General features: G+C 43.3%; 1 protein-coding gene across 1 annotated transcript; it reads left to right on the forward strand.

The window, feature by feature from the left end:
- The first annotated feature begins 5,292 nt into the window (after window positions 1–5,292).
- On the forward strand, window positions 5,293–21,966 carry LOC146643067 (low affinity immunoglobulin epsilon Fc receptor-like). Its single transcript, XM_085396927.1, has 7 exons — window positions 5,293–5,437; window positions 6,886–6,993; window positions 17,780–17,869; window positions 17,953–18,015; window positions 18,271–18,413; window positions 20,748–20,881; window positions 21,610–21,966. Exons 1-7 carry the CDS (start codon window positions 5,293–5,295, stop codon window positions 21,725–21,727), a joined length of 801 nt encoding a protein of 266 aa, XP_085253053.1. The 3' UTR covers window positions 21,728–21,966.
- Window positions 21,967–25,971: the final 4,005 nt, after the last annotated feature.

Below are 25,971 nucleotides of genomic sequence, written 5' to 3' on the forward strand. Positions count from 1 at the left end.
AAACAGCTGACAAAACAGTTTCAAACAGCAGAAAGTCAGCTCTGACTTCTTTTTATTCTCCATTTTTACAGCAGGAAGATTTCATATTCATCAAAGCTTGAAAGCTGTTTTAGTGTGCATGATGATTCTCAGAGAAAAGTCTAAAGGAGGGAAAGTGGGCGAGAAACCTGGGAAAGAAATACAGCAAATATTGGAAATATTCCAAAAGAGACGCATATTTATATGAATGTGACAATAGTTATGAGTTTAGTCCAGTTTCATATCAGATTTGATCTCTCTGACAGGTTCTGGGCAGAAGGATGGTCAGATTCTTATTCTGGATACCGTGGAGCCTGCTGTGACCGTGATGGGAAATGGCTGCATTCATCTTATTCTAATTCAATGACCTTCATCTGTGAGAAATGAGTTTGGTGCTTTGATGTAAATGTTTGAATAATCCAACCAAAGACACCTCACTATGAAATGTCCTGCATGAGCCTCAGACTCAGCTTACAGTCTTTACTTGTTCATTCTGCATCATATATTGATTACATATATTGTCCCTCTGTGCTCTGTGCTGTACAGTAAGGTTGGAAGTCATCCACACAAAACCTTGAAGTACTTCATTACTCTGTAGTTCCAGCAAATTGTTCTAATAAAAGTCAAAGTGCAGCTTGTCTTTACTTGGTTTACTTGGTTTATTCATCAGCCTGTTGGTCCTAAAACTTCAGTAAATGTCTTGTTTCTAAAAGTTCAGCAAAAAATATGTTTGATTAATAAGAATTTTAAAGGTTCTGATCAGCTGGAACATCAGAAGGACATTTTTATACCTCTGTGTATGTGAAAGTGACAGAAAGACATTAAATGTTAATTGTGTTATGTGAGTCATATATATTTAGTTTTGCATTTTATATGGAAGTTGTATTTTGATTTGAAAAACAAATATTTCACATAAAGCTTTAAGTGTTGATGACTTTAATTACAGATAAAATAACTTACTCAGTAACTTATTGGTTGAATAGTAAAAGAGAGAAAACGGCTTCAGAGCTCTAAGTGTCGCTATATTAAAGGTTCAACATTTAACTTGGAGACACTTTGAAATATTTCAAAACATCAACAGAATATAAAGAAAACATCTCTGATGTCATGTTCAACACATCTAAATATGAACTGAAGTTAGCATCCAGCTAATGTCAGCCTGTACGATCATGTAATACCACTTTGTACCACAAGAGGCTGCAGTGAGTCAGCATAGTCTGCACTGAGCTCACATTTGTATAGTTGTTGTTGCACTACAGCATTAGGTCAGACCACAAGTGTGTTGTTCTTTTACAATAAACAGCAAAAGTCAGAAAGTGTGTTTGGATTGACAACAACTGTGATGACACATTATAACCTGTTATTAAAGTTCTGCCCCTGCTTTGATCAAATGTGGGTTACTGCTGGTTAGTTAGTGTGACTTCATACAAACCTGTGTGTTACACCAGTGGAAGAAGCTTTTCCTTCATCAGTCTTCTTGTTTCTTACTATAGGGCTGAACAGCTACACTAACACTCTCTGGCTCTATGCTGCCCCCTGTGGTCACAGTTGTAGTCAGTGTTGGTATGAAATGTTTGAAAGCTTCAGCACCACAGACAGCTGCAGGCAGCTCCACCCTCTCTGTACCATGTCTTTCTTAAACAGAAATAAGACAAAATAGAAACAGTAGAAGAAAATATAAAAGGCCAATTCAAATATAAAATAGACACAGCGGTCTGCAGCATCAGCAGAAGTGATACAAACAGGTGCTGAGATGCAGTGAACATAGAGCAGCATTATTATTTTCAGACTCGTGGATGGGAAATAATACATGAGAGGGGGCAGAGAGGGAAGGACTCGAACGCAGGACTCAGAATAAAAAGAAGTCTTTAACATCCAGATATATAATGAACAAGAGCGAGCTGGAGCTCACAGAGGGACATACAGGGAACATAACAGATGTCTCGAAGAGACAGCACTTTATACACAAACAGCTGATTGGAAAACAGGACACAGTTTTGGGGGGGAGCTCCCAATTCTTACTAAAGAGTTCAGTGCATTAGTGATGGATCTATTAAGGTGGGATAAAGTTTTTACAACAGCTCTCACAAATCTTTTCCAATATGGTTTCAAATCTATCAGGACTGTCAAGAGCAGCTTTGTGATAAAAACAAATATCTGTGATGGAGAGGTAATCAAAGAGTGTCATGCTAAAATGCTCTGGGAAAAAAGAATCCTTTGGGAATGTGCTCTTCACCAGGTGAACTGTGACAACATGAATCAGGATTACTGAGGGAAATCTGGAGTTAGTTTATTAGGGTTGAAAATTGAATGCAGCTGTTTTAATTATTTTATTATACACAATGCAAATGTGCTCATATGAGTTGGCACTCTGTCTTTCGAAGGTCGAAAGCTTAGAGACACAGAGTGCACGGGGACTTTGCAGCAACGCTTACATACACATGAAAATGGTTTTCTGTAAGTCTCTGGGTGTCATGGTCCTGGTCGTTGACCCAGCGTTTTGTGTTCATTTTGGTGTCATCTTATGTGTTGTGTTCATTCTTATTTTGTATTAGTTCTTAGGGTTTGGTTCGTGTGGTTAGTGCTTTAGTGTTCTCCCTCCTGTGCTCTGTTCGTGTCCCTGAGCTTGTCTTTGTGAATTTCCTGTTTTACTTTGAAGGTCTGTGTCTGTTATCACTGTGATGTTGACCAGCAGGCGTTTAGGAGTCTTGTAAGGGCGGCTTCAAGATGGGGTCCGCCATGCTTCAGCATTTCGGCGAGGATTTCGTCCAGGCCTGCGGCCTTTCCACTCTTGAGGAGTCGGATCGCTGTCTTGACTTCAGTGATGCTGATTTGTCCGATATCGACAGGAAGAAGATCCATGGAAGGTGCCAGGTCTTTGGCCTCGAACCATTGGGGTGGCTCAGGTTGGTTCAGAGTATCGCGGAAGTGTTCGACCCATCGTTGGTCTCTTCCTGTTGGTAATTGACTTCATCATGCGACGATCAGTTGACCAAGATGGCATCGGTGTGCCCATGGAACGAAGCGCGTAATCTCACTGACTTGGACTTCGCAGATGACATCGCCCTGCTGGGCTCGACTCAGGAAGACCTCCAAAAGTTGACCACGGCCCTGCAGAGGGAGGCAACGAAAGTTGGATTAAGAATCAGCGCCAAAAAAACCAAGGTACTCCGAGTTGGCTATGCACGTGCCCGCATTCCTGTTATGATCAACCAACAACGTGCTGAAGAGGTGGAGAATTTTACATATCTTGGCAGCATCATCTCGAATGACGGGGTCTCTGATCGGGATGTCGACGCCAGAGTAGGGAAGGCAGTTGGTGTCCTGCGACGTCTCCAACCTATTTGGAACTCGACCTCCCTGAATGTTAGGGTCAAGATCAGACTACTGAACTCTATCGTCTTTGCTACTGCACTTTACGCTAGTGAAACCTGGCGCTCAACAAGTGCAATTATTCAACACCTGAATGTGCTTCAACAACGTGGCCTGCGGCGAATCCTGAGAATTTCCTACCGGGACCGAATAACAAATGAGGAGGTCCTACGAAGAGCAGGCACCCGCCCATTAGCCGATGTTGTTGCAGAAAGGCGCTTCCGCTTTGCGGGACATATTTTACGCCTACCCCCTCATCGCCCAGCTAAGATTGCCATGACATGGCATCCACGCACTGGCAAGCGAAAGCAAGGCCGACCAAAGACCACATGGCGTCGAACATTTATGGACGATCTGAGAACTGTCGACATTGCCTGGGACGAAGCTGAAGCAGTCGCTGCTGACCGACATCGATGGAGATCACTAGCTGCCCGATGCGCCGCCCGGCGTAGGAGGAACTAAGTCTAAGTAAGTCTGTTATCACTGTGTCAGCTTGTGTCTTCCTGTCGTCTTGTGAATTAGGTTCATCTGTGCTCCCCTCCTGTGTGTCATTACCTGATTACCTTGTGTTTGTATATATAGTGTGTGCCTGCCTGTGTTCCTCATCGGTTCGTCTGTGTTACTCTGTTGTTCTGCAGCTTTCTGCTCCACAGCCTGCTCTTTGTTCCCAGCTCACCTCCTTATGTGTTTCCCTGATTGTGACCTTGTGAGTTACAGTTTTGTGTTTTGTTATTTTTAGTTCTCCCCAGTTTAGGGTTTTGTTCAGTTCCGCCCTCACTTTTGTTACTGAGCACTGTAAATAAACCTCACTCGCATCTCCACCACTGTCTGCAACTCGGGTCCCCATTCACGCCACCACACGATAGCTGCACCAGCTGTGACACTGGGTCAGAGAGTCCAAACTAGGTATCCTGAACCAGACCTTAGAATCAGTAGAAGAACAATAAATAACAACATTAGATAACCAAGGCTACGCAGGGTGTGTTTTTGTGTCCTTGTGTCTCTGATTCCAGGAAAAGAAGCAGATAGGAGGTCGAGGGAGCAGCAGACGTGGAGTGAATGAGGAGTTGTAGCAGACTGCCACGCCGCTTCTGGAAGAACATAGTCATAATAATACATGTTCTTCTTGTAGTATAAAACTGTACCGCCCGCTCTGAGGGTCATCTTTGGTGTGAGGCTGACTCTGGCATCACATCACAGTCCAGTGCTGTAAAATTGGAATTTCAAATACCAAAGCAAATGAAATCTTTTTAATAGACAGATATTTTCTCCTGAAATTCCTTCTGACATTTTGAACACGACAAGCTTCAGTTGAAAAACAGAGTGACTGCATCTCTATTTTGGTGGTGTCTAAGACCTGAAGACACACGCAGTAAGTGGACAAGCTCACTGTGGCCGGTTGGGAGAAGCTGGAACTAAATCCTATAAAACACATTTCCCTCAGTCGGGCTCAACAGCAGAGCAGCTCAGTCAGAAACATTTCATGTGTGTGCTGGAAAATAAAGTGTGTGACCTGAAGAGGCTGTGGTGGCCAGTCTGTGCTGAGAGAAACACACCAGTGACACAGGGCCCGACCTCATATTTCCTGTGACACTCATGTGCTTCTATGTACTTATGATGTGTACAGAGTCATGAAACCAGGAAGACTCATGAAAAAGGCATTATGTGCCGATTATTGCTGCTGACTTATATTTATAAAGAACTTTTTAGCTTCTTTTTTTATTTTAAACAAACTCTCAGTAAAAAGTTTGCTAACCACAATGCAAAGCAGAAATGAAGTTGGCCCCTCTGTTGGTGGTTTGGTCTGCTGCTACTTCCTGTTTGATGTCTATTAAAAGCTGCCCGACTCAGAAACAAACCAGACAGACACTGAAGCCTCGTCAAACACTTTCACCCACCAAGATGTCTGCAGAAATTCAAGCTGCAGCAGATTTTAGAGTGAAATACAGCAGAAGGACCCACAGTGATGGACGACAGAGAGAGTACAGCGAGGTGCAGATGATAGACGATGGAGAGCAGCATCCTGATGTTGGGATACAAGAAGCTGGTAAGTAGGAAGCAACAAACATTTGAAAAGTTTACAATGAAGGAGGGAAGTGCTGCATGACTCTAATGGCTTATCCAGCAGGAGCTCTTCGGTGGTGCAACAGAAGTTTAAAAACAAACTCTTGCTAGAAACTGTGTGGAGCACAAATAACCTCAGAAAACAAGTTGACGTATTGTTTTCAGAGCTGTTACGATTCGGTGTTGTCAGTGTTTTGTTTTTCCGTGACTGTCATGTATTTCCTGTTTTACTTTGAAAGTCTGTGTTATCTTAGTGTGTTCAGTTTACGTTTCCTTGTCTCGTCAGGTCTAATTTGCCCCAGCTGTGTTTCCCTCCTGTGGTCCATTCCCTGATTGCTCCTTCTATGTATTTAAGCCCTGTGTTTCAGTGTGTCATGTTCGCGATCTTCCCCGTGTTGTAAATAGTTTGGTGTTTTGTTGTAAATAAATAGTTTGTTGTAAATAGCTGTAAATGGGTTTTGTCACTACTTTTGTTTTGAAACACTTTCGTTTTGGGATTTTGGTGGAGAGCCTTAGTGTTTTTCTTCGTGGTTTTATTTTCCTTATCTTTGTTTTTCTACGTTGCACCCCGGTTGCCTAGGCCGGGGTGTAACAGAGCCAATTATAATATTAGGTTTTTCCAAGGATTTAGTGACACAGGCCTAGACACAAGTTAGTAACCCATTGGTGGCCTTCGTACACTATTGCTGGTAGATTGGTCTTGCAACGTTTGTGTGGAAGTGATCAAGTGTGTTGCATCGAGTGCGATGCAAACTAGAAACAGAGAACATTTACCTTCAGGGTTAAAGTTGCTAAAGCCAGTTTGTACAAAAGGTTCAACTTTTACTTTGAAGGTAAATGTTAAAGAAGAATCTTCATACACAAAAGTGAATTATGGAGTTCCACAGGGTTCAGTGTTAGGACCAGTTTTGTTTACATTATACATGCTTCTGTTAGGCAGTATCATCACAAGGCATAGCAGACATTACCACTGCTGTGCAGATGATACCCACCTTCATCTGTCTATCAAGCCACACACCAATGAGTTAAACTGGCCATCATTAAGTGGTCTCTATGCCTGCTTGGCTGGGACCTAACATCTCAAAATAAGTCTTCCTGTGAGCAAATTATGAAGATTATTCATAATTATCATTATTAATATTGTCCTTTGCTTTAAAAGAGGTTTGTCAGACACTGTTGAAGAATCAATACATGTGGGAATAAACTAAAGATATGATTTTGCACCAAATTATATCAACCATGTTTTCCTCCAGTAGAACATTTTACCTGATTTCCTGTAATTCTCAAATATACAAGATCAACTTGTTGGAGATATCATTATTACTACAAGGCAGATCCATTTAATTAAGGCATGCTCCAGTATTAAAAATCTCAATTAAAAAGAAATCAGTAATATTATTATATAAAAAAGTTGGGTTTTTTCCCTTTTAGGTGTTGACACTCAGAAGCTTCCAGCTGGGAAACGAAGCAGTTTCGGAGGTTTTGAAGTGAACCTGGGAGTGCTGTATCTGCTGATTCTGGCTGCAATCACGACACGCTGTGAGAAATTTTATTACCATGTTGTGTTATCTCTCCAAAACCCCATGTACTTAGAGACTGTGTCTGCACCCAAACCAACAAAAAACAAATGAAGAATGTGGATTATTAAACATTAGGTGTCTCTCTTCCAAATCTCTGTGAGTACATGAATTAATAATGATCATCAAAACTGTCTTACTCTGGCTTACAGAAACATGTTTACAGCAGGATGATTATATTAGTTTCAATGAATCAACACCTCCAAGTTATACTAATTGTTAGAATTCTCTACCCTTAGGCAGGATCGTGAGAAGACATAGCATACAGTTTCACTGCTATGCAGATGACACCCAATTCTATCTGTCCATGAAGCCAGATAACACACACCAATTAGTTAAACTGCAGGAATCTCTTAAAGACAGAGACTTAGAAACTAGACTATGAACAGAACACACAGCTGGGTATGAGGGAGACCGCAACGCAGGACAGAGGGAGATGCAGCCATAAATACACACAAGGGCAAACATAAAGACTGCTAATGAACCTAAAACATAAACCATAATACAAAAATGACACCAAAACACAAGAACTCAAAAACACTGGGTCACAATGACCCAAACCATGACATGTTTTTATTACAGGCTTTTGACAGCATGGCTCTCTGTTGTTGAGTAAATGTTCGATGGTTGCTTCAGACCACTCATAGTTCTTTGATTATATTCAAGTGCATAGTTATAGCTGAAGTGGCTGCTATATGACAAACATGTTATAGTGAGACAAAAACATAACATTTAGATTGGACCCCATAACAGTGGCAGGCAGCCTGCATGCTTCTACCAGTGGTTGGACCGGATCTGCCCACAGTTTTTCCTATCTTTGGAAGGCTGACACTCCACTGTTTTCCTCAGCTGTCAATGAGTGATAAACATCAATCTTTATTTACTCTGGAAAGTGTCATAAAACTTTGTGAAAGGAGTCAGGGAAGCTCAGCCATACTGAGGTTTGAAGATAGGTTGAAATGTTGATAGTTCCTTTGCGATGAGAGGGTTGCATGTCTAATCTGCTGACAATAAGTAATTGTTACAATATCAAGAAAAAACAAGCTTGTCTATGCACGTTTCATGTGTTAGACTCCTGACTTCAGCTCAGGAGATGAGGCATGAAGTGAGGATGAGGAGGAGCATTTTATTAAGATTCTGTTCAGGTTTTCACTTCTTCTTCTTCTTCTTTCAGACTTCTTGTTGTCTGTGCTCTAGCCATATACAAAAAGAAAATAAAACAAAACAACTGAGTGGCATCAATCAATAGTGCAAAATATGAACGTAGGCTAAACTACTGGAGTAAAAGATGGCTATAGCCACTGTGACTTCACCTGATGGATGAAATGTGTTTGAAACAGGATGTGGAATGTATCTGAGTAAACTGCTGAGGAAAGAACAGGCTAACCTAACAATCAGTCACAAGTCATTAGCCAGTAGGCAGACCCTTAATAATCCTACTCATAAAACGACCATATGTTACAAAACTGACTTAATATTCTGTTCAATTAGACATGAAGCTGATATGTCGTTTGGGTGTCATTCTCAATATTTGGTTCACAACACTGTGACGTACCGTAGTGAAAACTTTTTGATGTTTAATTATGGACTGAGAAAAACTGAAAAAACAATTTAGTAACTTTGGTCACATGAAATCTTAAATTCAATAAAACCTTATTGATCCTGAAGGTTGACCCCGAAGGAAATTGGGTTAAGGCTGCCAACCTTTGCCAGCACCATCTTACCCTCTGACCATACATACATTACACAAAACATCACATGGGGAAGACAGGTCAGAGAGGTATAACATGGAAAATGCACCACATGAGGAAAGATAAGGAGAAAAAAATAACTCCCCCCAGACTGAGCTCCAACAGGGAGATCAGTTTGAGAACAGAAAAAACACCTCTGCACATGAAAAAACTCTTAATACACCAAAGAAACACATGACAAGCAACAGGGGGGGGGGGGGGTAAAGGGTGAGAGACAGCTAGTGTAGACAGTACATCCGGGCCTGTGTGCGCTGGTCTCCTTGATCCACCGTCAGCATCGGAAGGGAATAAGCGTCAAAGGCGTTTGGAGGGGGGATGAGTGCACATCTGCATGTGTATATATGTCTGTGTCTGTATGTGTGTGCGTGTCCAGAGTTCAGCTGAGACAGTGTCCTTCGCCCTGCCAGGCTAAGTAAACAGTCTTCCAGCCAACCCAGGTGGCCTTGCATGGAGTGGGAAGAACAGTCTAAACACAGTCGTTATCAGAGTGTTGATGTTCAGCTCCAGCCTTGAGACCGCAGCTGGCACAGAAGGGGTAGCCACATGAAGTGATGGTGGTTTTTACTTTAGTGCGAACAGCTCATATGAATTTCAAAGCTGCTGTAACAGTCCAACACTGGTCTCTCAATCTCCTGTTGGAGAGCCGTGAGCTTCTCCATGATGTTATCAAACTTGCCGTCATTCTTGTGCTCAAAGAGCCGATTCTGAGAACTCACGACCGCAGTGAGCTGCTCCAAGATGTGATCCAGTTTGTGCTCAGAGGTCTTATTCTGAGTATTCACGGCAGCCGTAAGCTTCTCCAAGATCTTATCCATGCTGCACTCAATGAGCCCATTTTGAGAAACTCACGCCTCGTCCCATCGTTTCAATCCCAGCGGGCAGCCTTGTGGGGGTTTGAACAGCCGGTTCCGCTTTCTTAATTCTTCGATAAGTCAGGGCCAAGCCAGCTCCGATCAGCCAGAACCCTGTTATCATGGTTCTGAATACGTAGATATCTTCAGCACTCAGGCTCACCCGAGCCCAGACTTCACGTTGAGAAAAGGGTGTCAATTGCATTCAGGGACCAGTTGATCAAATCCATAATTCCTCTTTTACGTTTTAGAGAACAGACTGTGAGAGAGTGTCCAGGGAAAAGTAAAAACACTAGACAAGACAAGGACATAAGAGGCTAAGCAGGGAAGCTAAGGAGCGATTTCATGGAGCGAGTGTTCATTTTCTGTTTGTTGTAAAGCAGGCGGTTAGCTGTGCAAGTAACAGAAATGGAGGGGTCCAGGCACAGAGGTTCAGCTGTAGCCAAAATCAACTGACTGACTGGAGGAGGAGGGGAGGAGAAAAGTGCGACCGCCTTCGTCAAGAGCAAGTGTTAAAACTTAACATGTTTTTCTATCAGGCAAAAGAAAAAGGTGTTGCTGACAAAGAGACATTTCCTGCTTTGTGCACACTGTGAGCATGAGGTATGAATGTGGTTGTGGTTTGTCTCACCATGAGCTCACCTTTAGTTAAACAAAGAAAAATTTATTTATTCTTGTTTCATGCAAAATGTTTTCACACTTTTCTGAGTGGCTTTGCAAATATAAATACAATGAAATGTTCTATTTGTGTGTTCCACCACACTGGAGGTTTTTATTCACATTAATTAAATGACAGTTTAGGTCTGTGGTTCTTTGCATGCTGCCACTTCCTCAAAGCTTCTTCCTGTCTGAAAGAAGACAGAAGGCTGGACAAGAAACACTGAGAGCAGCATCAGTACAGAACAGCTTGATATCTTCCAGGGTCAGTACTGCAGAACTGTTAGAGTACAGCTTAAACTCCTGCTCAGCGTCTCAGTCCTCTCAACATGTCCTCAGATATTTATGCTGAACCAGATCTATCAAAGAAGGTGAGATACAGCAGAAAGGAGGACGGAGCAGAGTGGGAGCAGAGGGAGGTGGATATCTACGAGAGTGCAGATGAGATCAGAGATACCGTAGTTATGATCATTTTCAATCGGAGGAAGGAGGTACAGTGGGGCAAAAAAGTATTTAGTCAGCCACCGATTGTGCAAGTTCCCCTACTTAAAATGATGACAGAGGTCAGTAATTTGCACCAGAGGTACACTTCAACTGTGAGAGACAGAATGTGGAAAAAAAATCCATGAATCCACATGGTAGGATTTGTAAAGAATTTATTCGTAAATTAGGGTGGAAAATAAGTATTTGGTCACCTCAAACAAGGAAAATCTCTGGCTCTCACAGACCTGTAACGTCTTCTGTAAGAAGCTTTTCTGTCCCCCACTCGTTACCTGTATGAATGGCACCTGTTTGAACTCATCATCTGTATAAAAGACACCTGTCCACAGCCTCAAACAGTCAGACTCCAAACTCCGCCATGGCCAAGACCAAAGAGCTTTTGAAGGACACCAGGAAAAGTATTGTAGACCTGCACCAGACTGGGAAGAGTGAATCTACAATAGGCAAGCAGCTTGGTGTGAAAAAATCAACTGTGGGAGCAATCATCAGAAAATGGAAGACATACAAGACCACTGATAATCTCCCTCGATCTGGGGCTCCACGCAAGATCTCATCCCGTGGGGTCAAAATGATCATGAGAACGGTGAGCAAAGATCCCAGAACCACACGGGGGGACCTGGTGAATGACCTGCAGAGAGCTGGGACCAAAGTAACAAAGGTCACCATCAGTAACACACTACAACGGCAGGGAATCAAATCCCGCAGTGCCAGACGTGTTCCGCTGCTGAAGCCAGTGCATGTCCAGGCCCGTCTGAAGTTTGCCAGAGAGCACATGGATGATACAGCAGAGGATTGGGAGAATGTCATGTGGTCAGATGAAACCAAAGTAGAACTTTTTGGTATAAACTCAACTCGTCGTGTTTGGAGGAAGAAGAATACTGAGTTGCATCCCAAGAACACCATACCTACTGTGAAGCATGGGGGTGGAAACATCATGCTATGGGGCTGTTTTTCTGCCAAGGGGACAGGACGACTGATCCGTGTTAAGGACAGAATGAATGGGGCCATGTATCGTGAGATTTTGAGCCAAAACCTCCTTCCATCAGTGAGAACTTTGAAGATGAAACGAGGCTGGGTCTTCCAACATGACAATGATCCAAAACACACCGCCCGGGCAACAAAGGAGTGGCTCCGTAAGAAGCATTTGAAAGTCCTGGAGTGGCCTAGCCAGTCTCCAGACCTCAACCCCATAGAAAATCTGTGGCGGGAGTTGAAAGTCCGTGTTGCTCGGCGACAGCCCCAAAACATCACTGCTCTCGAGAAGATCTGCATGGAGGAATGGGCCAAAATACCAGCTACTGTGTGTGCAAACCTGGTAAAGACCTATAGTAAACGTTTGACCTCTGTTATTGCCAACAAAGGTTATGTTACAAAGTATTGAGTTGTATTTTTGTTATTGACCAAATACTTATTTTCCACCCTGATTTACCAATAAATTCTTTACAAATCCTACCATGTGGATTCATGGATTTTTTTTTTCACATTCTGTCTCTCACAGTTGAAGTGTACCTCTGGTGCAAATTACTGACCTCTGACATCATTTTAGGTGGGGGAACTTGCACAATCGGTGGCTGACTAAATACTTTTTTGCCCCACTGTATGTCAATTATAAAAACAAGAATTTGTAGAGCTCTGTGAACAGGAAATTTATTTACACACTTTAGTCACAGTGCAGATGTTATATTTCTTTTGTTTTTGGCTAAGCTGATACAACCTCAACCGCAGGTCTATTAAGCCTTTCGTGCATGAATTACTTTTCAAAGAGTTTTTTACATGTCCACTTAGGTGGACAACATACATTTGAAATTAAGTATTTGGTATGGAGTGACGCATCAGTGTCCAATGTAGTGGTTTATGTGTAAGTAGACCATCAACACTGACACAAATACAAGACAACAGCCTGTAGTGACCACTATGTGTTAATCACAGAGTGACAGGAAATAAGCACAAACCAACATCCACACTGCTTTCTAACAGGACCACAGACTCTGAATCCTCCTTCAGTCCTGAAGGGCTCTTTCAGATGTGCTACACTGGGTCTAAGAGTGCTGTGCCTCCTGATGTTAGCTGGGATCATCATCCTGTCCATATGCTGTAAGATAAGATACAACCTCTGAACTTCTCCTGCAAATGAATGTATGACTGATACTGAATCCCAGCAGCCAACAAACATGCAGCTTCACAACCAGAACGTCTCCTTCTGCCACAGCAAATACAGGAAGTACATGAAGCCAACACAGAAGCAGCAAACACTGCAGTTCCTTTAATGACCACTGGAGGCTGATGCTGAAAGCGAGTCAGTCCCCACAGACTCCCATGTTAAAATGAGCACCTTTGCTGCAGTAAAAACATGTTTCCCTTCAGGACCAAATGAGTTTTGGTCTCTAAGGATAGTTTCCTCTTCATAAAAACTGCACGGTGGCATTTTAAATGGAATTCTCTGATCAATAATATGAGCTGCTGTGTGGTACAGCCTGACCAACACGTTGGTTTTGCTGACTGAGCTTCTAGTATTTCATGAGTCTGTTACTTAGCACTGATTAGCAGGTGTGTGTCTGTGTGCATGATTCCTGGCTCATATCTTGTGTGTGTTGTGGAGTGAATGTTCTTGTTGTTCCTTCAAACTCTTCACTCAACACGCTGATTCTGTGATTATCTCAACAAAGCAGACAGGCAGCAGCATCTGCTGCAGACTGATGCAGGTGCAGCCACACTATGTTAGACAGTGGCCGTCTGTCATTGTGCGACTAGTTAGTTCACTTGGTGTATTAAGCAGGTAGCTAACAAGCCAATGTTAGCTCCATTCATCTGCTGGGATACATCAATGAATCTTTTTTTATTACATCAAATCACAACAACAGTTGCCTCGAGGTTCTTTATATTATCAGGTAAAGACTCCACAATAACAAAAACAACAACACAGAGAAAACTCCCAGCAGCTGCTGATGTTTGGATTTTAAGGTGGTTTGATTCTATGTTTTAAATCAGTTGATGATCTTCAGCTGACCTTTAGCTCCTGGTGGAGCTGTGACAGACTTAATGCTGGATCAGCAGAAACATCACAAATCTATGATGTGAGAACAGAGACGCCTGCAAAAGGACGTCTGAAAGCAGGAAGTTCCTGGAAGCTGCAGGAAGAAACATTTATTAGTTATAAATAAGCAGAAAGAGGAAGTGTTGAAGCCTCAGAGCAGCTTTGACTGAATGTAAAAAGACATATTTTCAGTGAGAACAAGCACATGTCACATGAGTCAGAATCTATTCTTTCAAAGCATATAGATAACATCTCTGAGACATCCTCCGGCGCCCCCCGTGTGCGGCAGCCTGTTACAGCAGCTCTGCTCAATCTGAGTTTCTTTCTTTCTTATCTTTTCTTCTCGTAATTTTTTATAACTAACGTATCAGTAATTAGACTCTGCAACCATGTTCTACCGTTTTGTGCTAGTTCTGGTCGTTTTTTTCAGTTTATTTCTACTTTTTTCACCCGTGTCTGGGGACCCAGAGCAGAGATCCTTTGTTTACAGTAAGGATCAGCTGTTAGCGCTGCGTCCTGCAGCGGTACTGCCGGCGGACAGACCCGATATTCCCAGCGAGCTGAGGAGGAAAAGACGGGGGTGTCGTGCTGGGAAGGAGCGCCGTCGCCCGAGAAGGAGACGTTATCGACCATCTCTTCCTTCTGTAATTATTGGAAACGTAAGATCTTTGCCCAATAAGATGGATGAGCTCACGTCGCTAACCTGGTCACAGAGGGAGTACCGGCAATGTAGCATCATGATGCTAACGGAGTCGTGGCTAACACCGCTAACTCCGGACACAAGCGTGACACTACCGGGATTTCAGATGCTGCGAGCGGACAGGACGAGAGACAGCGGTAAGAGGAAAGGAGGGGGACTGGCAGTTTTTGTGAACGACAGATGGTGTAACCCTGGGCACATCACTGTAAAAGAGCAACTCTGCAGCAGAGACATTGAGCTGTTAGCCGTTAGCATGCGTCCGTACTACCTGCCCCGGGAGTTCTCGCATGTTATCGCGATAACAGCGTATGTCCCCCCCTCGGCCAACGTGGATGCAGCCTGTGACACTCTCCACTCTGTGGTCAGCAGACTGCAAACACAATCACCGAGAGCCCTTCTCATAATATCAGGGGACTTCAATCATGCCTCTTTGGACTCCACACTGCCCACCTTCACCCAGTATGTGACCTGCTCAACCAGAGACAATAAAACACTGGACTTACTGTATGCCAATGCTGAAGAGGCATACAGTTCATCACCTCTCCCTCCACTGGGCAGATCTGATCACAACCTGGTGCACCTTGTCCCTGTGTATGAGCCCTTAGTGCGCAGGGAGCCACCAGCCACCCGCACAGTGCAGAGATGGTCAGAGGAGAGCGAGGAGGCTCTTAAGGACTGTTTTGAGTCGACTGTGTGGGAGGTGATCTGTGACGACCACGGAGAGGACATCGACAGCCTTACTACATGCATTACTGACTATATTAATTTCTGTGTGGATAACACCGTACCTACCAGGACTGTACGGTGTTTCTCCAACAACAAACCTTGGATTACCCCAGAAATTAAAACCGTCCTCAAGCAGAAGAGGAGGGCCTTCAAATCCAGAGACAAAGAGGAGTTGAAAAGGGTGCAGAGAGAGTTGAGGGGACTGATAAGGAATGGGAAGGAGAGCTACAGGCAGAAGATGGAGAACCAGCTTCAACAAAACAACGTTGGTGAAGTCTGGAGAGGCCTCAGAACCATCTCGGGCCACAAACAGCAGAACTCTCTGCCTGGGAGGGATGTGAGGTGGGCAAATGAACTGAATCATTTCTTCAACAGATTTGATTCATCCATGAGGCAGTCTACAACATCGGCTGCAGACTCACCCACCCCCACTGCTGCTGTTCCACCTCAGACACTTCACACCTCCTCTATTCACCCTGCTCACTCCCCCCCACCCCCAACAACAGCATCCAATACACACTCAACACAAGGCTCCAGCCTGTCTCTCTCAACCACCCAGGTTAGGAGGGAACTGAGGAGGATTAATGGCAAGAAGGCAGCGGGTCCAGATGGCATCAGCTCGAGGGTCGTCAGGTCCTGCGCGGACCAACTGTGTGGGGTGATGGAGCACCTCTTCAACCTGAGCCTGAGGTTGGGAAGAGTCCCACAGCTCTGGAAAACCTCCTGTGTTGTACCAGTGCCAAAGACTTCACGCCCCAAGGACCTCAACAGCTACAGGCCGGTGGCTCTGACATCCCACCTGATGAAGACCCTGGAGCGGTTGGTCCTGGCTCAGCTTCGGCGCCTAACAAGCTCATCACTGGACCCACTTCAGTTTGCCTACCAGCCTGGCATTGGAGCGGATCATGCCGTCATTCACCTCCTACATCGTTCCCTCGCTCACCTGGAGACCGCTGGAAGCACTGTGAGAATCATGTTCTTTGATTTCTCCAGTGCCTTCAACACCATTCTTCCCTCGGTTCTGAAGGACAAGCTGGAGAACTCTGGAGTGGACCATCACCTCACTACCTGGATCCTGGACTACCTCACCGACCGACCACAGTATGTGAGGACTCAGGGCTGTGTGTCGGACAGGGTCGTCTGCAGTACGGGGGCCCCACAGGGAACGGTTCTGGCTCCGTTCCTCTTCACCATCTACACTGCAGACTTCTCCCACAATTCCACCCAGTGCTTCCTGCAGAAGTTCTCTGATGACTCTGCAATAGTCGGCCTCATCACTGATGGGGACGACAAGGAGTACAGAGGACTGACTCAAGACTTTGTGGACTGGTGCCAGCTGAACTACCTCCAGATCAACGCCAGTAAAACCAAGGAGCTGGTGGTAGACTTCCGCAGGCACAAGCATTCTGCACTGCAACCACTGAACATCCAGGGTATGGACATTGAGGCTGTGGACAGCTACAGGTACCTTGGTGTTCATCTGAACAACAGACTGGACTGGACTCATAACTCAGACGCCCTCTACAGGAAAGGGCAGAGCAGGCTGTACCTGCTGCGGAGACTCAGGTCGTTTGGGGTGGAGGGCCCACTCCTGAAGACCTTCTATGACTCTGTTGTGGCTTCTGCTATCTTTTATGGCGTGGTCTGCTGGGGCGGCAGCATCTCTGCTGGGGACAGGAAGAGACTGAACAGGGTGATCCGAAGGGCCAGCTCTGTTCTAGGATGCCCTCTGGACCCAGTGGAGGTGGTGAGTGACAGGAGAATGGCGGCTAAGCTGTCATCCCTGTTGGACAACGTCTCCCACCCCATGCAGCAGACTGTGACAGCACTGAGCAGCTCCTTCAGTGGGAGACTGCGGCACCCACGGTGTGGGACGGAGAGATTTCGCAGGTCTTTCCTCCCCACTGCTGTCAGACTCCACAACAAAGACTTTAACTGATCAAGCACACACATCCACACATGTGCAATAACACTAAGTGCAATAATCCTTTCTGTCATCGTTGTATTTTTACTCAGTTGTATATAGTATTTGTATTTGTATTCTATTTTTATCTTATTGTATATTTTTATTCTATTTTATTCTACTGTATATAGTATATTATTTTATTCTATTCTGTACAGCTGTGTACTGTATTTATTCTTATTGTATTCTAATTTTTGCGTCATAACTTTTGCACTGTCCACTTCCTGCTGTGACAAAACAAATTTCCCACGTGTGGGACTAATAAAGGTTATCTTATCTTATCTTACAGGTGTAGAAATGCTGTTTGACTCTTCACCTTCTTCCTCCACACTGAAGCACAATTATTCTGAATCTTGTCAGTGGTTTTTGTTCACAGTTGATACGTATTTAGCTCATCAGATTTCCTGTAGTTCTAACACCTCCACCCACAGGACATGTTAAAGAACAATGGCTGCAAGTTTCTGACTCTTATTGATATTTGACAAAGCAGAGGAAGAAGATTATTTCTGTTCAACGTTTCACTCATTTTATTTTATTTTATTTTGGTTTCACTGAAATATTTCAGATGCTTTGAACAAGAGTGAATTCAACAAACTTCACTTCAAACACGATAAACTGAACCACAGTTACAACGAGCTACAGACTGAACATCAAGGTAAGAAAGTATTTAAAATTAACAAGAAAATACTAATGTCAGAAAATTTATATTTACATTTTTTAACATGTTTTTTTCTACAGAGACAAAACGACTCAACAGTCAGTTACAGGAAGAAGTGAAGAAGCTGAAGGAGAAGATAGAAGGTAATAAAGTTTGAATAACTGATAGAAAACATCAGTGTTACACAGTGATAACCTGATTGTGTCTTTGTTTTGAATCCTAAATGTTTGATGCTGTGTAACAGTTTCTCTGTATAAATGTAAGTTTCAGTTCATTATGAATAAGAGAGAAAACCTGAGTTTAAATGAAGCATTTACAGGGAAAATGACAGGAACCAAAGATTAATGTGATACAACAGGACACAAAGTCTGACTTTAAAACATGTGTTTGACTTTAAGAGAAGTGGTGTCCAGAAGAATCGACGAGGTTTGGAAGCAAGTTTTACTTTAAATCCACTGAGAGTAAAACTTGGTCTGAGAGTCAAAACCACTGTAAGACCAAAGGAGCTGATCTGGTGATGATAAACAGCAAAGAGGAACAGGTGGGTGTGTTTGTTCATGTCTGTGTGATCTTTGATGGAGCTGACAGTGAGTTACAAAGTTCTTCATACTGTGAATTAAAGCCACACATTGATGATAAGTATACATGTGCAAACATACAGACACATAAACAAAGCAGCACATTCATTCCATCAGAAACACAACAGTTAGAAACTATGGAGGAAAATAAAGGGGAAAAGATTGAGGGAGAGCTAACCTGTAAAAATGAGTTTCAGCCGTTAACAGTCAGCTGACCTGATAGTCTGAGGAAGGCTGTTCCACAGTTTGGCTGCAACAAGCTCAAAAGCACGATGGCCTCTGGTGTTCAAATCAGAGCGAGGGACAGTTGGGAGACGCTGATTAGATGATCAGAGAGGCCGGCTGCAGTGATAAGGTCCAAGAAGCTCTGCTATATAAGCAGGGGCCTGTTCATGCACAGCTTTATATGTTCATAACAGGATTTAAAAGAGGATTCTGAAGTTCACTGTAAGCCAGTGAAGAGAAGCAAGAATAGGTGAGATATGAGACTGCAGGCCAGGTTTTGTTTGCAGCCTTGCTGCTGAGTTCTGCACTAACTGCAGACCAACTATGGAGGACTGAGAAATGCAGGTGAAAAGTGAATTACAATAATCAGGCAGGAGAAAGTATGAACTCAAAGTTCCAGATGATTGAATCACAGTAAAGATTTGATCTTTGCAATATTTCTGAGCTAAAGGAAACAAGACTGGCTGACCTTTGACATGTGAGGCTCAAAATGCAGCTGTTGGTTCAAAATGATCTTTAACAGGTGATTGGATGTTACTGGTGAGGGGGACGATGTACTGACTGACCTCCTCAGAGAATCTGAGCCAAACAGCACAACTTCAGTTTGAGATGAAGGAAGTTTAAATCCATGAAGTGATGACAGAGAAGCATTCACTGAGGCAGGAGAGGCTCGACAGAAAAGCATTAGTGTGTGTGTCATCTGCACAGCAGTGCTAGGAGATCCCATTAAAACCATTAAGCAGATGTCACAGGGGCAGCATTTATAAAGAGAACAGAACTGGTCCAAGGACTGAGGCATGTGGGACTCAGATGAGGACACACATTGATTAATATGAAGTATCTGTTTGATAAGTATGAAGAAAACCATGTGAGAGCAGCACCAGTGATGCCAGTTTGTAGTGTGTTAATAAGAGGAGCACCATCAACAGTATGAAGGCTGCAGAGAAGTCAAGCAGGACTCAAATGGAGTCTTTATCCCAGCGCAGAAGAATCTGGTTAGTAACTTTCATGAAAGCTGTTTCAGTGCTGTGGTTTGTCTGGAACCAGGTTGGAATTGATCAAAGATCTGAAGGAGCTGACGAGCAACTTGATTTAAAACAGTGGGATGTAAGGAGGGTTGATCCCACTCACAAAGACTCTGGCTGTTTGAAAGTCAGCTGAAATGAAAGGGACTGGTTTCTAATAGAGAGAAGTCAGGGGGAGATGGCAGCAGGAAGGAGTTTGAACTCCAACAACAGAACTGGAGGAGAGACTTGGGGCGGTTGAAGAGGTACAGACTTGAACTCTGACCTGATACTGTTGATGTTGCCAGTGAAGAAATCTAAAAATGTCCACAGTCATTAGAAGACATGGGAGTGACAGCAGTTTGTCTCTGGGAAGACAACACTGACTGTAAGCCTGTCAAAGATGATACATCTGTGATTGGATAGTAGGTCAGACATGTGGAAGGTCAGCGTTATGTGTGGGGCCGACAACATGATGCACTACATGAAATGATGCTGCAGTGTTCATCAATTGTGTGGCAGTGTTGTTAGAGGGATCATCAATAAGTAAATTAGACTCATCTACTAAAATGACTTTATGAACAATAACCGATGAGAGAAGATTAGAGAATCCATTCAGGAAATGATTGCAGGATTTGGGAGGTGGATCGATTACAATACAGCAAACTGGAGATTCACATTGAATTATGAAGGAGAGGAATTCAAAGCAGTTAAAGAACCAGGATTAAATGGGAACCAGTTCAGATGATCCTTAGAAACCAAGTCAACACAAAACATTGAAATAACAGAAATGTTATAAAATGAGAGAAATCCTCATAATCCAGATTATTTTTCTGATTCAATCCAACTGAATCAAATGATTTGTTAACACTGATTCCACTGCAACACTGACTGAGCTACAGGAGGAGCTGATATTCATTGATTCTTTGGCTCTTTCTGATTTCTGCACAATGGAAGAAAAGTTTCATCACAGTTATTCTTCCTTCAGACATGTTCACAAGATGATGTCACTACAACAGAAGTGCTGAATTATGACTGGAGACAATATTTGTGTCTCTTCTCAAACAGGAATTTGTCAATGAACTGAACCTGAGAGGAAAGTCCTGGATTGGTCTGGAAGCTAAACGGCCATCAGGAGGATATGATTGGCTATCAGGAAGATATAAATGGGAATGGGTGGACGGATCAGCGCTGACAGAAACGTGAGACATTAGTTTGTTTCTATTCCAGAGTTATTATTTAGAAGTGAAACATGGATGTTTTGGAAGATAGATCAGCAATACATGAGTTGAGCTATTTTCCAACAGCCCCACAAACTGAATGTAAAGAAAAGCAGAAATCCTCCTTTGAATGAACAGCTGTGCTTGAACTCTCTTCATCTGCAGTCTGTGATGACGTTCAGTTACAACAAGTCAGTTTGAAGGAATCAGGATTGAAACATGTTCAAAGCAGCGACCGACACATTTCACTTTGTTCAATTTGTCTTCATGTTTTTGTGCTGTAATGTTTCTTTTCTCACAGAACAAAAAGTGTTTCAGAGAATTCCTGTCTCTTCTTCTTTGGTGTTTGTAAAACTTCAGAACATATGAAGGAAGAAGCTTCAGTAAATATGACCTGATAGACACACATTTCAAAGTGATGTCTGTAAACAGCTGACAAAACAGTTTCAAACAGCAGAAAGTCAGCTCTGACTTCTTTTTATTCTCCATTTTTACAGCAGGAAGATTTCATATTCATCAAAGCTTGAAAGCTGTTTTAGTGTGCATGATGATTCTCAGAGAAAAGTCTAAAGGAGGGAAAGTGGGCGAGAAACCTGGGAAAGAAATACAGCAAATATTGGAAATATTCCAAAAGAGACGCATATTTATATGAATGTGACAATAGTTATGAGTTTAGTCCAGTTTCATATCAGATTTGATCTCTCTGACAGGTTCTGGGCAGAAGGATGGTCAGATTCTTATTCTGGTCACTATGCAGTCTGCTGTGACGGTGATGGGAGATGGACAAAGTCTTATTCTGATTCAATGACCTTCATCTGTGAGAAATGAGTTTGGTGCTTTGATGTAAATGTGTGAATAATCCAACCAAAGACACCTCACTATGAAATGTCCTGCATGAGCCTCAGACTCAGCTTACAGTCTTTACTTGTTCATTCTGCATCATATATTGATTACATATATTGTCCCTCTGTGCTCTGTGCTGTACAGTAAGGTTGGAAGTCATCCACACAAAACCTTGAAGTACTTCATTACTCTGTAGTTCCAGCAAATTGTTCTAATAAAAGTCAAAGTGCAGCTTGTCTTTACTTGGTTTACTTGGTTCATTCATCAGCCTGTTGGTCCTAAAACTTCAGTAAATGTCTTGTTTCTAAAAGTTCAGCAAAAAATATGTTTGATTAATAAGAATTTTAAAGGTTCTGATCAGCTGGAACATCAGAAGGACATTTTTATACCTCTGTGTATGTGAAAGTGACAGAAAGACATTAAATGTTAATTGTGTTATGTGAGTCATGTATATTTAGTTTTGCATTTTATATGGAAGTTGTATTTTGATTTGAAAAACAAATATTTCACATAAAGCTTTAAGTGTTGATGACTTTAATTACAGATAAAATAACTTACTCAGTAACTTATTGGTTGAATAGTAAAAGAGAGAAAACGGCTTCAGAGCTCTAAGTGTCGCTATATTAAAGGTTCAACATTTAACTTGGAGACACTTTGAAATATTTCAAAACATCAACAGAATATGAAGAAAACATCTCTGATGTCATGTTCAACACATCTAAACATGAACTGAAGTTAGCATCCAGCTAATGTCAGCCTGTACGCTCATGTAATACCACTTTGTACCACAAGAGGCTGCAGTGAGTCAGCATAGTCTGCACTGAGCTCACATTTGTATAGTTGTTGTTGCACTACAGCATTAGGTCAGACCACAAGTGTGTTGTTCTTTTACAATAAACAGCAAAAGTCAGAAAGTGTGTTTGGATTGACAACAACTGTGATGACACATTATAACCTGTTATTAAAGTTCTGCCCCTGCTTTGATCAAATGTGGGTTACTGCTGGTTAGTTAGTGTGACTTCATACAAACCTGTGTGTTACACCAGTGGAAGAAGCTTTTCCTTCATCTGTCTTCTTGTTTCTTACTATAGGGGTGAACAGCTACACTAACACTCTCTGGCTCTATGCTGCCCCCTGTGGTCACAGTTGTAGTCAGTGTTGGTATGAAATGTTTGAAAGCTTCAGCACCACAGACAGCTGCAGGCAGCTCCACCCTCTCTGTACCATGTCTTTCTTAAACAGAAATAAGACAAAATAGAAACAGTAGAAGAAAATATAAAAGGCCAATTCAAATATAAAATAGACACAGCGGTCTGCAGCATCAGCAGAAGTGATACAAACAGGTGCTGAGATGCAGTGAACATAGAGCAGCATTATTATTTTCAGACTCGTGGATGGGAAATTAATACATGAGAGGGGGAAGAGAGGGAAGGACTCGAACGCAGGACTCAGAATAAAAAGAAGTCTTTAACATCCAGATATATAATGAACAAGAGCGAGCTGGAGCTCACAGAGGGACATACAGGGAACATAACAGATGTCTCAAAGAGACAGCACTTTATACACAAACAGCTGATTGGAAAACAGGACACAGTTTTGGGGGGGAGCTCCCAATTCTTACTAAAGAGTTCAGTGCATTAGTGATGGATCTATTAAGGTGGGATAAAGTTTTTACAACAGCTCTCACAAATCTTTTCCAATATGGTTTCAAATCTATCAGGACTGTCAAGAGCAGCTTTGTGATAAAAACAAATATCTGTGATGGAGAGGTAATCAAAGAGTGTCATGCTAAAATGCTCTGGGAAAAAAGAATCCTTTGGGAATGTGCTCTTCACCAGGTGAACTGTGACAACATGAATCAGGATTACTGAGGGAAATCTGGAGTTAGTTTATTAGGGTTGAAAATTGAATGCAGCTGTTTTAATTATTTTATTATACACAATGCAAATGTGCTCATATGAGTTGGCACTCTGTCTTTCGAAGGTCGAAAGCTTAGAGACATAGAGTGCACGGGGACTTTGCAGCAACGCTTACATACACATGAAAATGGTTTTCTGTAAGTCTCTGGGTGTCATGGTCCTGGTCGTTGACCCAGTGTTTTGTGTTCATTTTGGTGTCATCTTATGTGTTGTGTTCATTCTTATTTTGTATTAGTTCTTAGGGTTTGGTTCGTGTGGTTAGTGCTTTAGTGTTCTCCCTCCTGTGCTCTGTTCGTGTCCCTGAGCTTGTCTTTGTGAATTTCCTGTTTTACTTTGAAGGTCTGTGTCTGTTATCACTGTGATGTTGACCAGCAGGCGTTTAGGAGTCTTGTAAGGGCGGCTTCAAGATGGGGTCCGCCATGCTTCAGCATTTCGGCGAGGATTTCGTCCAGGCCTGCGGCCTTTCCACTCTTGAGGAGTCGGATCGCTGTCTTGACTTCAGTGATGCTGATTTGTCCGATATCGACAGGAAGAAGATCCATGGAAGGTGCCAGGTCTTTGGCCTCGAACCATTGGGGTGGCTCAGGTTGGTTCAGAATATCGCGGAAGTGTTCGACCCATCGTTGGTCTTTTGCTGTTGGTAATTGACTTCATCATGCGACGATCAGTTGACCAAGCTGGCATCGGTGTGCCCATGGAACGAAGCGCGTAATCTCACTGACTTGGACTTCGCAGATGACATCGCCCTGCTGGGCTCGACTCAGGAAGACCTCCAAAAGTTGACCGCGGCCCTGCAGAGGGAGGCAACGAAAGTTGGATTAAGAATCAGCACCAAAAAAACCAAGGTACTCCGAGTTGGCTATGCACGTGCCCGCATTCCTGTTATGATCAACCAACAACGTGCTGAAGAGGTGGAGAATTTTACATATCTTGGCAGCATCATCTCGAATGACGGGGTCTCTGATCGGGATGTCGACGCCAGAGTAGGGAAGGCAGTTGGTGTCCTGCGACGTCTCCAACCTATTTGGAACTCGACCTCCCTGAATGTTAGGGTCAAGATCAGACTACTGAACTCTATCGTCTTCCCTACTGCACTTTACACTAGTGAAACCTGGCGCTCAACAAGTGCAATTATTCAACACCTGAATGTGCTTCAACAACGTGGCCTGCGGCGAATCCTGAGAATTTCCTACCAGGACCGAATAACAAATGAGGAGGTCCTACGAAGAGCAGGCACCCGCCCATTAGCCGATGTTGTTGCAGAAAGGCGCTTCCGCTTTGCAGGACATATTTTACGCCTACCCCCTCATCGCCCAGCTAAGATTGCCATGGCATGGCATCCACGCACTGGCAAGCGAAAGCAAGGCCGACCAAAGACCACATGGCGTCGAACATTTATGGACGATCTGAGAACTGTCGACATTGCCTGGGACGAAGCTGAAGCAGTCGCTGCTGACCGACATCGATGGAGATCACTAGCTGCCCGATGCGCCGCCCGGCGTAGGAGGAACTAAGTCTAAGTAAGTCTGTTATCACTGTGTCAGCTTGTGTCTTCCTGTCGTCTTGTGAATTAGGTTCATCTGTGCTCCCCTCCTGTGTGTCATTACCTGATTACCTTGTGTTTGTATATATAGTGTGTGCCTGCCTGTGTTCCTCATCGGTTCGTCTGTGTTACTCTGTTGTTCTGCAGCTTTCTGCTCCACAGCCTGCTCTTTGTTCCCAGCTCACCTCCTTATGTGTTTCCCTGATTGTGACCTTGTGAGTTACAGTTTTGTGTTTTGTTATTTTTAGTTCTCCCCAGTTCAGGGTTTTGTTCAGTTCCGCCCTCACTTTTGTTACTGAGCACTGTAAATAAACCTCACTCGCATCTCCACCACTGTCTGCAACTTGGATCCCCATTCACGCCACCACACGATAGCTGCACCAGCTGTGACACTGGGTCAGAGAGTCCAAACTAGGTATCCTGAACCAGACCTTAGAATCAGTAGAAGAACAATAAATAACAACATTAGATAACCAAGGCTACGCAGGGTGTGTTTTTGTGTCCTTGTGTCTCTGATTCCAGGAAAAGAAGCAGATAGGAGGTCGAGGGAGCAGCAGACGTGGAGTGAATGAGGAGTTGTAGCAGACTGCCACGCCGCTTCTGGAAGAACATAGTCATAATAATACATGTTCCTCTTGTAGTATAAAACTGTACCGCCCGCTCTGAGGGTCATCTTTGGTGTGAGGCTGACTCTGGCATCACATCACAGTCCAGTGCTGTAAAATTGGAATTTCAAATACCAAAGCAAATGAAATCTTTTTAATAGA

This window comes from Rhamphochromis longiceps, linkage group LG22 (genome assembly GCF_057381845.1).
Source record: "Rhamphochromis longiceps isolate RC_006_pf linkage group LG22, R_longiceps_female_GT1.1, whole genome shotgun sequence".
Taxonomy (NCBI): Eukaryota; Metazoa; Chordata; class Actinopteri; order Cichliformes; family Cichlidae; genus Rhamphochromis; species Rhamphochromis longiceps.